This window comes from Electrona antarctica (assembly GCF_951216825.1).
Source record: "Electrona antarctica genome assembly, chromosome: 18".
NCBI lineage: Eukaryota > Metazoa > Chordata > Actinopteri > Myctophiformes > Myctophidae > Electrona > Electrona antarctica.
Window position 1 is genome coordinate 33813620 of NC_136799.1, and position 11526 is coordinate 33825145.

An 11526-nucleotide genomic window follows, 5' to 3' on the forward strand; every position below is an offset into this window, starting at 1 on the left:
TAATGGCAAAGGAGGAATGCATTGCAACGTGGAACAACGGTACAGAAGACATTTCAACACTACGACACAGGAGGACAGCCTCGGAGAAGAGCCAGAGCTCCCAAACACCATCCACCCACCTGTCCGAAGATGCAAACACTGACAGTGATGGACAATCATCAAATGACACGCAGACCTCAAATGGGACAACTTCTCAGTGGCATCACAGAGGAATTTACCCTCCCTGCAATGAGACCCGCAGCACAGTACATCTCATACTGGTGGTGGTACTGTCTTTCTCCACTCGCCTCTACAAGATCATGGAACCACCTCATGTGTGGTAAGTAGCCATGTCTCGTAGGTTACACTTGAGCCTTGAATATTATGGCTGCAACTTTGTTTTGTCTGATGGCTCCTATAGTATAAGTCAACAATATTAGAAGGTTAACCTTGACACACACGCATGTACAGTATACGCTCGCACTCACACACCTTAACCATTAGCCTCAGACAACTTTTCTTTTTTATTGTTTTTGATATTTGTATTATCTCTGTCAGATTCATCAGCCTGTTTTATGGTCTTATACTTCTCCATACATCAACAACTTCAAAACATAAAGTTCACTGCTTACCCTCAAGCCATGGATGTTACCTGTCAAAACGAGCCGCTTGTTCTGAAATATTCCATATTGTTAAATAATGTAGTGTTTTAATCCAGTCTGTGCCTGCATTTCACTGTATTTATTTGTTTACCTTGAGAGCATGATACCAGCTTTCAACTGCGGCAACACTAACGAAACAACTACAATAATTGAGAAATGTAGGTGCAGAGAGATGGGATTCAAACTATTCTTTATTGAAAAATAATACAGAACTGACCCATAAACTTATTAACCCTAAAGGCCTATTCATAGTCCAGTTTTTGGTGAAGTGGTGGTCACCTCTAAACCGAAAACGAATAGGCCTTAGGCCCTAAGCCTAAAGCCTGGCAAGCTGAAAGTGTTGTTTCAGCCTCTGCAACCAGGAACTCAGTGTTGCACCCACAGGTGCACCACCACCCTGGTGTTATAGAGACTTCAATTGACAAGACCTACATCATTACCAAGTTTGTTTACATTATTAATATCAACCATCCGCTTGATGTTTCAGCTGGGACGAGACCCACTTTGGTAAAATGGGGAGCTACTACATCAACAGAACATTCTTCTTTGATGTCCATCCGCCTCTGGGGAAAGTAAGAAACTATTAAACACAACTCCCTGTTTTGAGAAACTGTCCGGTCCTCCGAGAAAGCTACCATTTTCCCTCCTCTGTTCCAGATGCTGATTGGTCTTGCTGGCTATATGACAGGCTATGACGGCACCTTTCCTTTCATAAAACCTGGGGACAAATATGAACACCACAGCTACTGGGGGATGAGAGGGGTAAGCGTCTTGCCCCTTGAGCAGCACCAACAGAAAGTATGGTGTGGGAAACCACTGTATAAGAGTTAAGCTAGGTAAAGCCAATCATTCACCCTTTTGAGTCATTTTGAGCTAAATGTACACTGGTATATTCATTTTAACTGGTATGAGGGTGTAAGAATTGACCTGTAAAGGCCTATTCATATTCCAATTTTACTGTTTTAGGTGATAAGGTGACTCACTGCTCACCCAAACGCATCTCTCTGTTTTTACTAACCACTAACCACCGGAAACGGTGGTCACCTGACACCTAATCTCTCAAGAACAGATTCTTTGCTGTGCTACCGAATCTGTCGGCAAGGCCATTGAGAATGTGTATACACTGTTGACAGTGGGAATGAAAACACAGGCACACCACAGGAAGTGGAGGGCTGTGGCCGGGCCAAACGGACCAACATCCTGTTATACACATTCTACTGGGGCCCCCCAGAGGCAAATTCAAAGGAAACAAACAGCAGTGGTGCTGTTTTTTTCTTTTTTTGTCGATGGGTTCCCATATTGCCTGACACCTGACCTTATCACCGAAATCTGGAGTATGAATCGGCCTTACGGGTTTACAGTGTATGAAACATGCTTTTGTGATATAGACCATGACGCAGTAAAGTTGTTCATGTTAATTTGACATGCATGCCCTACATGTCTCCCTCCAGCTCTGTGCTAGTCTGGGTTCCTGCCTCCCTATTTTTTCCTACCTCACAGTAATGGAACTGTCTCAGTCTCCATCTGCTGCTCTCATCACTGCTGCTCTGCTTGTATTTGGTGAGTGTTTGCTTGTAAAACTCCAGACACATACCATAGCTTAGATAATGGCAGTGGTTCTCAAATGTTTAAAATTCATAAAGGACCCCATAACTCTTGAGAGAGTATACAGTAGAGTTTACAAATGTTCTTTAGTTTACAACACAGAACATCAAGCAAAGGAAACAATAAAATGACAATTGTATTTCTAATATGTTCAACTTCACTCAAATTGGATTGTTTCTTTGTAATGAATTTCAAGATGTTTGTACTGCATTACTTTATCTCACTATTGTGTTTTGGTTAATGAATTGCATAGATTAAACACATGAACCCTAACATCCCTTTTCTGGGCATGTCATGATAAGCGAACATTCGGCTAAAATAGAAGAACATTTCACGTAAATAACAGATCTACAAGCTCACAGCGCATCGCAACACATTGTGAGATGTGCAGTAGCCTGTATAGGTTACCGACTTCGTTTCCCCAAAATAATTGTCGCTTCATCACCTCGTTGTAATAACACACAGTGTGCATATGTACTCAAACAGCAGTTTAAATGAATGTGAATTTATTGCAGTAAACACGCCTGGTGTGTACAGACCTTTAGTGTACTCGGCTGTACTGTATATGCTATGTAGCAATATAGCATACCAGATATTTGACATGTTATTGTTACATGGATATTAACAGTATTCCATGCAAATATCAAGGATGAGGAGTCGAGGACGCCAAAGTAATATGGCGACAGAAAAGAACAGCTAGGGCGCCCGTGGCTATATGAGTTCAATGGAGAAGTGGTGCCATGTTATATTTGGACCCTCAAGCTATATACTGTTTTATAATTTGACTCTTCTGACAGACACAGGCTGCATCTCCATTTCCCAGTACATCCTGCTGGATCCCATCCTCATGTTCTTCATCATGGGTGCAGTGCTGAGCATGGTCAAGTTCAACCAGCAGCGATACAGGTAGAACATCTGTACAAGCCTCGTGTGAATCTCATTGGTTGACCTGGCCAATGAGATTGTGACCTACTGGTACTGATGTTTACACAATAGAGCTATAATATATCTAGAGAACGGATTGAGGAGCGATAGCCCCGCCCCCCCCGCTATTCACTTCAATGGAAGTTGCTCAGTGGCGTTTTGAAGCCACGACGAATCGACAAAGTCTTCCGGGTAGTACCCCTCGAGCGTTGATATGATTGACTGGCTCCTATCATAGTACCCCTCGCGCTGTTCTTGTGGTACCTCTGCGTCACGATTCGTAAATTTAACCTGGGCCCAGCCCGCCTGCAGTACTAGTTTTTGACGGCGGCTTCAACATTGCCCAGCCATTCTGCAGACTTGGTTTACACCCAAAACATTACATCACAGTTATGTGGAACGCTTTAGTTCCATTGTGTGAAATCTGACAGTGGGATGGAACTACTAGGCTTGAGGCAAGAATTAAAAAAACACAGGTCTTTACAATATCTTTAAGCATATCATCGGTTGAGAATCTAATATGGTTGTCTATTATTATCCAGGCCCTTTAGCACCCCCTGGTGGCTGTGGCTGGTAACGACGGGCGTAAACCTTTCCGGGGCGCTGGGAGTCAAGTTTGTGGGATTGTTTGTCATCCTATTGGTGGGACTGAACACAGCTTGGGATCTCTGGAGACTTCTGGGGGACCTGCACCTTTCACTGGTTTGTCTATTTGGTCAAACTAACAACTGATACTTGATTAATATTGTATTTAATGATAATGGAATTTGGTACAGTAAAACATTGGATCGTATAGTTACCAAATATTGTTTATCATAGTTATGTTTTATTGATTCTGTAGTCTGTGAGTGAGAAACTGGAAACAGCAGTTGTTTTTCTCTAATCACAGGTCTGACAACCACACTTAATACTAAAACAAATGCACACAATGTGGATTCTGGCAAAAATATATAGTTATTATACTTGTAGGTCCGTTTTACTAAGAATAGAGGATTTAAGTTAAGATTTAACAATCCAGCCCTCTCAACATCTCCTCTTTGTCTTGTGCTCTGTTTCTGGTGCCAGGTGGATATTGCAAAGCACTTGCTGGCCCGGGTGTTTGGACTCATCCTGCTTCCTCTGTTCCTCTATGTTACAATATTTGCAGTCCATTTTGTTGTATTGAACAAAAGGTGAGTGTGACTGGTTTCTCTTACATCAGTGTTTCTCTTACCCCTCAGATGGGGTGGACATTTCCTTAACCACTTAAGCCTACGACAAACAAGCTTATAGATTTGCAATTGTTTTGGCATCATATGTACAGTAGGTGTAACATATTTGTGAAATGACCGGTGAAATGACACCAGGTAAATATGCATAAGGAAGCATGAATGTAATCTACATGAGGAACATGTTCCAAGATCATGCATGCTCAGTTAACCTGACATGTATTGGTCATGAATCCTTTCTTCTCTTACCAGCGGTCCAGGAGACGGTTTCTTCAGCTCCGCCTTCCAGTCCCGTCTAATAGGAAATAATCTACACAATGCATCCATGCCTGAGTGTGAGCTCCAGTCATTATTTTCATGAAATGTTTATAAATATTCACACGCTGGACATTTTGCTCTTATACAGTACCCTGACTCGAGGTCGGTGGCTCGGTGGCAGGTTGGTTGGCATTAGAGCAAAATGTCCCCTGTGTGAATATGGTCAATTGATTTGTGTTTCTGCCAATAGAGTCTTAAATGTTAAGTGTGTGTATTTGCTCTCACCCTGGACCAGACCTGGCATATGGCTCCACCATCACAGTGAAAAACCTTCGCATCGCTGGAGGCTATCTGCACTCCCACTGGCATTTGTATCCAGAGGGAGTAGGCGCCAAGCAGCAGCAGGTCAGACCACAGGCCCTTCTCTTCTGAGGAACATTTTTAAACACTAATCAACAGACTGTGCTTAAAAGGCCGTTGTTGCAGATTTTCTTTTTACCCGTAACCTATCGCTCTGAGGATATGCGGAAATCCTTCCATTGTTCCCTCCTCAAATGTTCTGGAGAAACCCTGCCAGCTGAGCTTGCACAATGTATTAGAGTGTGAACTCTAAACTGTCTCTTGTGCTGCCTGTGTTTCCATATATAGGTGACGGCTTACCTCCATAAGGACTACAACAACTTGTGGATGGTCCATAGACAGGATGAGAACAATGGTGAGCAGACATGTGGCCATGTGGTCTCTTAATGTTTATTACAGAGACGTATGTAATGTTCTCATGGTTGATCACAGTGGTTCTCAACCTTGTTTGAGCTCTCGACCACTAACATATTTCTTACGTTCTGCAAGGACCACCCCAACTCCTCAAACAATATTTATTTTTAGGGCATAACACAGCCATTTCTATAGCTGATCAACAAGCTCAAAAGATCGGCTTGTAGACTATTTTCGGCTATTTTCGGTGTATACTGTATTTCGTTTTAAACCTAAAAAGTGGTTGAGATTGAGAAACTGGTTTAAAAGAATGAATGCATGTTCTCATTGTTCTATATTTTCTTTAGATTTGGGTCAACAAGGCTCCTCTGACCTGGTCCATCATGGAGACATCATTAGATTAATGCATAAAGAGTAAGTCATGTCATACAGACACTTCAAAGTTTATAATTTAATTTTCATGAATAGGTCTAATATTTGAGATAGACTCAGTAGGAAAGCATGCACATCTCAAAAATTCTACGGCTGCTGAACAAAAATGCGTACAGATGAGAAGATAGGAAGTCTGCACACCGGTCTTGAGCTCCAAACTTTTAATTTATTAGAGAGAAAACGTGTCTTCGTCACTTCCTGTCTTCTCATCTAGATTTAATGTTTCTCATTTTTATTTGAGTCACCTACCTTCCAAGTAATGGGAAATGTGTGGAATAGGCCTATCTCACAGCCCGCTTTCCACGCCCACTTCCGGTAACTAGTGGTGTCATTTAATATTAGCATTTACACGTTTTTTTCTCTGGAGAATCTAAGTACATTTTCTAATGTAAAAATGTGACAGACCAATATTATTATGAAGCAAACAAGATGGTAAATCAGCTCGAACAGATAGAACAAACCTTACCTTGAGAAAACAAAAGTTGTAGACTTCTTAAATTACCTCTGTTAACATGTAGCGTCTATGGAGTGACGTCACGCTATCACCACTAACCCCGAAAGGGGGCGTATTAAGGGGGCAGGGAAATTCTGTGAGATAGGCTTATTGTCAACATGGTTGAAAAGAAATATCACTGAAGATATTGGAAATGTTCTTATTTGCAATGTGTCTTTCATCAATGTAAAATAATTGACAATTTAACCTGTGTTGCTCATAAGTCTGATTTCAGTAGGTAAAGGCATAAAACATGTATTTAACAAAGGATTACTGATCTTGAGACTTCTTCCATAAATACTGTATATACAGTACTTTTAATTTGTATTCATTTATCATTTTCTTGCCAGGACAACTCGTAACCTTCACAGCCACCTCCATGAGGCACCGCTGACCAAGAAGCACTTCCAGGTCACAGGTTACGGCATTGTGAGTAAAATAACATTAGATGGTATTTATATATTTTTAGAATTAAGAATTGCATCTTACAGTACGTGTTTCGCTGAGTCTGTCCCCTAGTTTATATTGTACAAGATTTCCTGGAAATCTGTTTATATTAGTGTCTTATGGAATCAAATTTGTAATTTATAAAATAATTATCTTAACACGTCTGAAATGTAACTTGCTGTTACTGCAATTAACTCTGTCTTGATGTTAGAATGGTACAGGTGACCCCAATGACCTCTGGCAGGTGGAAGTGAGCGGAGGTCGGAAAGGAGACCTGGTGAAGGTACTGCGCAGTAAAGTGCGCTTTCTGCACAAAGCCACCGGTTGTGTTCTTTACTCCTCTGGCAAGACCCTTCCAAAGTGGTAAGAAGGGATTGTTGTTCTGTTGCAGTGGGTTCCTTAACACCTTAACAGTGTAGCTCACACTTTTTAATTTCAACAACCTTAAAAAAAGATCTCCGAGACCCCAATCTATACTGTAAAGAGTAGTAGTAGAGCATTACATTTGGTTTATTTTTATTTATTTTAATATTTTTATTTTATTTGTTTATTTAGACGAGACAATGCATATAATAATTGTGTAATGTAATTACATCGGATTTAGCAAAAATGGTAATTTTCATTCGCAGTCCCCACATAAAAACATAAAACAAAACAAGCAAACAATACCTTACATTAGGTAACGGAGCATTAAAAACATACACAAGGAAAGTACAAAGGTGTAAAGTGCATCTATATAATTTAGCAGACTGCGACTGTGGCTCAAGAGGTAGAGCAGGTCGTCCAATGATCCATGGGTCGGCGGTTCGAATCCCGGCTCCTCCTGTCTACATGTCGAAGTGTCCTTGGGCAAGACACTGAACCCCAAATTGCTCCCGATGTGCTGGTTGGTACCTTGCATGGCTTCCGCCGCAATCGGTGTATGAATGTGTGTGTGAATGGGTGAATGTAATGCACAATCTATGTAAAGCACCTTGGATAAAGGCGCTATATAAATGCACCATTTACCATTTAGCAGCGTTTTAAGAGCGATACGGATTTGTAACTAAAGTAACTTGTGCGAGTTTGACTCTGTTCCACAGATAAATATTGTGAAAATACCTGATCTACAAGCTCACAATGCCTTGCAACGCAAGCCGTTGTGAGCCACTGGTTTAGACAAATTAATTTGTTATGAAGTTAAAGCTAACCTTTTAGATGTCCTCTCTGTCCAGGGGCTGGGAGCAGGTGGAGGTGACGTGTAGTCCATACCTGAAGGAGACACCAAACTCCCAGTGGAATATTGAAGATCACATCAATCCAAAATGTATGATGTACGCATAATATTACAGCAGTTATGTTACTTATTGTCATAAAACATAATCTTACGTGTTGGTTTGCTTTGTGTGTGTGTTGACAGTGTCCAACATTAGTTTGTCTGTGCTGAAGCCCCATTTCCTGGAGATTTTACTGGAGTCCCATATCGTTATGATCAGAGTAAGACCATATAAAAACCATAATATACTATTTTATACTTCTTTGAGCAATTGTGTCGAACACAAATAGTGAAAATAACCGCTCACAACGCATTGAGATGTGTTGCGTTGTGAGCTTGTATATTGGCTATCTTCACTATTTTGAGAATTGCTATCAATGTTAATCAAATATTTTCTTAAATTATCGATTATCAGTTCTTTTCTATGATCGATTAAATCAATTTGTTCAAATAACTGTTGCACGCCTCACCAATACTTTATTCAAATGTGTCATTGTAATGATATCATAGCCCATCATTGTGTCTCCTTTTTAGGGTAACAGTGGTTTGAAACCCAAAGATAATGAGATGAACTCTAAACCCTGGCACTGGCCCATTGACTATCAGGTACTGTGCATCATATCATATTATTATGCTACATGAATTAGTTTAAGTATTAAATCCATGCTAACTGTTACTTTTCTTTGGTTTCTATGAAGGGATTGAGGTTTTCTGGAGTGAATGAGACTGAGTATCGTGTTTACTTGCTGGGAAACCCTGTAAGTTCAATGTATGCTTGCCATCCTGTCTCTGTCTGTCTGTCTGTCTGTCTGTCTGTCTGTCTGTCTGTCTGTCTGTCTGTCTGTCTGTCTGTCTGTCTGTCTGTCTGACCATGACGTATATGTTATGTTAACATTGGTGGAAAGTAACTAAGTACATTTACTCATGTACTGGTGTTTTATCCAATTATCTGTACTTTTACTTCTACTCTACGCAAATATAGCTTTTGTTACTATTATTATTACAAAACATACATTTGATTAACAACCCTATCTGAAGTTTGAAAATATCCGACAAGCCCACACGGTGCCACGATGCGACACATTGTGAGCTAGTAGATCTGCTATTTTCAAAAGATTTTAATACATGTGATACCCTGTGAAACGTGCCATTCTGCATAAAGAATAACTTTTGGTACTTGAAGTATATTTCGATTAAAGTCAATTTTGATTGCCAGACTTTACTTGTAACAGAGTGTTTCTACATTGCAATATTGATACTTTTCCCACCATTGCATGTGAATACTGTGTTGGGTAAATGAAGTTGTAACTCCTCCTCAGGTGGTGTGGTGGATTAACCTGGCTAGTCTGGTGCTGTATGTCGTCATGATAGCTTTAGCCTCTGTAGCCCTTCAACGATGTGTCCCTCTGAACCAAAAAAGAAGAGGTATGCTGATTCACATAATGTAATATCTCACTGCAGGTTCTATCATGCACTTGTATCATTAGTTGTACGACAAATATCGGAAATAGTCACAACCTGTTGCATTGTGATCTTCATGTATCACTCGACTCATAATTCAGTTTAGAATTCTGCTGATCGTCTCATGCTAATCGATCATTCAATTAACATTTTCACCCCTGTATTTCAGAGCAATGTTGGGTGCTTAGGAAAGGAGGAGGCCTGCTATTCCTGGGTTGGCTGCTACACTATGCACCTTTCTACACAATGGGCCGTATTCTTTACTACCACCATTATTTCCCTGCCATGCTCTTTAGTAGCATGCTGACAGGTACTGACTCCTACCGTATCAAACTTATTCAATTCAATCGTCGTGACTCTTATCTAGCTTGTAGATTGTCTATCTGCTATTTTAGTAGGGGCTTCAGTGTTTAATGTAGTTGTGCTTTGCTGCTTCTCAGGAATCACACTGGACACTTTGTTGCAAAGTAGTGACCTGTTGCTCCGCCCCCCATATTCTGATTGGCTGCTAAGAGCTGGGCAGGTGGTACTTCTTTTCAGCATCCTTTACAGGTGAGCAGAGGGCCAGCAGACCTGTTACATTAGTTTAGGAAACTTTAGGATTGAGTTAAAGGCCCAATCCATGATTGTTTTGAACACCGGGTTTGTAACATACAACCCCATCATAAATTAAATATAGGTCTGTTTTAATTTAAACCAATCTTTACGGACATGAGAAACGTAAACAAACGTATTACAGTTCCAACACCAACATTAACACCAACATAAAGTTGAATTTGTGAGTCAAGCTGCAGGATATTCCAACTGACGTTCGAACCTTGTTATGCTTCGGCAGGCAACACGAACAAAATTACGCCATTCAGAATGGCAATCTACGATATAAAATGCTATTTCACAATTACTACTAACCACTGGATGCCATTCTGTCTCTTTCACACCTCTGTCACATTTCTCTGTCTGCCTTTCATTGCAGTTTCTATCTGTTTCATCCACTGTGCTATGGCATGAAAGGCCCACTGGCACATGAACCCGGCAGCACCATGGCTGGCCTCAATTGGATGGACTCCTGGGAATTCTGACCAGCTTTATTTAATGACGACAATAATCTCGCAATAAACATACGATTTTATAGCTATCTAATGTCTGGGGCACTACTGTTCAAAAGTGTGACTCTTGTGAACAGACATGAATTGTTAAACCACTGACCACCTTAGACTAGAGCCAGAATATATATATATATATATATATATATATATATATATATATATATATATATATATATATATATATATATATACACACATATGTATATGTGTATATATATATATATCTATAGGCCTGGCTGATGCAGTATTAGGCCTTTTTTAACTTATTTTGATGACATTATGCAGCCGGTGTCCTGATTTTTAACAACTTTCAACCTGGTGTCCCTATTTTGGGCATATAGTAGTTAAAAGTTTTAAAAATAGCAGCTCTACAAGCTCATAAGATGTCTCATTGTTAAACAAATAGCAAATTTAAAAGCCAACAATGTGTCACAAATTGTGACACATTGTTGGCTTTTAAATTTGCTATTTGTTTATTTCCAATTCTTGAAAAACGAATTGGTTTGATTAGAATTGATTTTATAGTTTTTGACAATTTCAATCAAAATATTGGAAATCGGTGAACTGGGACTTGGCATCAGACCCTAGCCGACTCAGATATCTGGTGTCTGAGTTGCAATACTAACCCTCGACAGCCCATTCATCCAAACGGAAAGTCCTATCTGATAAAACTCACCAAGATTGCAGCTGTGTGGAAAGCTTGGATTATCCTCTTTTTATCTGTCAAGCTTTTTGTTTCATAAAAATCCACCGTAGACAGACCTACTTTGTGTCTATAAATTCCATGCAGGTGATTATTTGTCCAAGTGTTCAAGTTTGGAAGCAGTTTGGAAGTCAGTCAACGTTCCTAGTGCATACCAATACCTCCTGTTTCAAAAAGGAGGCATTTATGTTGAAGTGCTTCCAAACTCAAACAAAAATAATCACCTCCATGGAATGTACAGTATTGACAGAAAGTAGCTTAAACAAAAAGTTGACCGCT

General features: G+C 40.1%; 1 protein-coding gene across 2 annotated transcripts; it reads left to right on the plus strand.

The window, feature by feature from the left end:
* Window positions 1-10573, plus strand: pomt2 (protein-O-mannosyltransferase 2). 2 transcript variants are annotated; one of them, XM_079528055.1, is made up of 21 exons: window positions 1-319; window positions 1129-1213; window positions 1299-1403; window positions 2093-2201; window positions 3044-3152; window positions 3713-3872; window positions 4236-4342; window positions 4631-4713; window positions 4932-5041; window positions 5285-5351; window positions 5698-5764; window positions 6626-6704; window positions 6934-7085; window positions 7937-8028; window positions 8122-8198; window positions 8512-8583; window positions 8676-8735; window positions 9297-9402; window positions 9608-9748; window positions 9879-9990; window positions 10412-10573. In XM_079528055.1, exons 1-21 carry the CDS (start codon window positions 3-5, stop codon window positions 10515-10517), a joined length of 2316 nt encoding a protein of 771 aa, XP_079384181.1. In that variant the 5' UTR covers window positions 1-2; the 3' UTR covers window positions 10518-10573. The 2 variants fall into 2 exon arrangements, with proteins under 2 accessions (XP_079384181.1, XP_079384182.1); XM_079528056.1 differs by having other exon boundaries at window positions 3050-3152.
* Window positions 10574-11526: the final 953 nt, after the last annotated feature.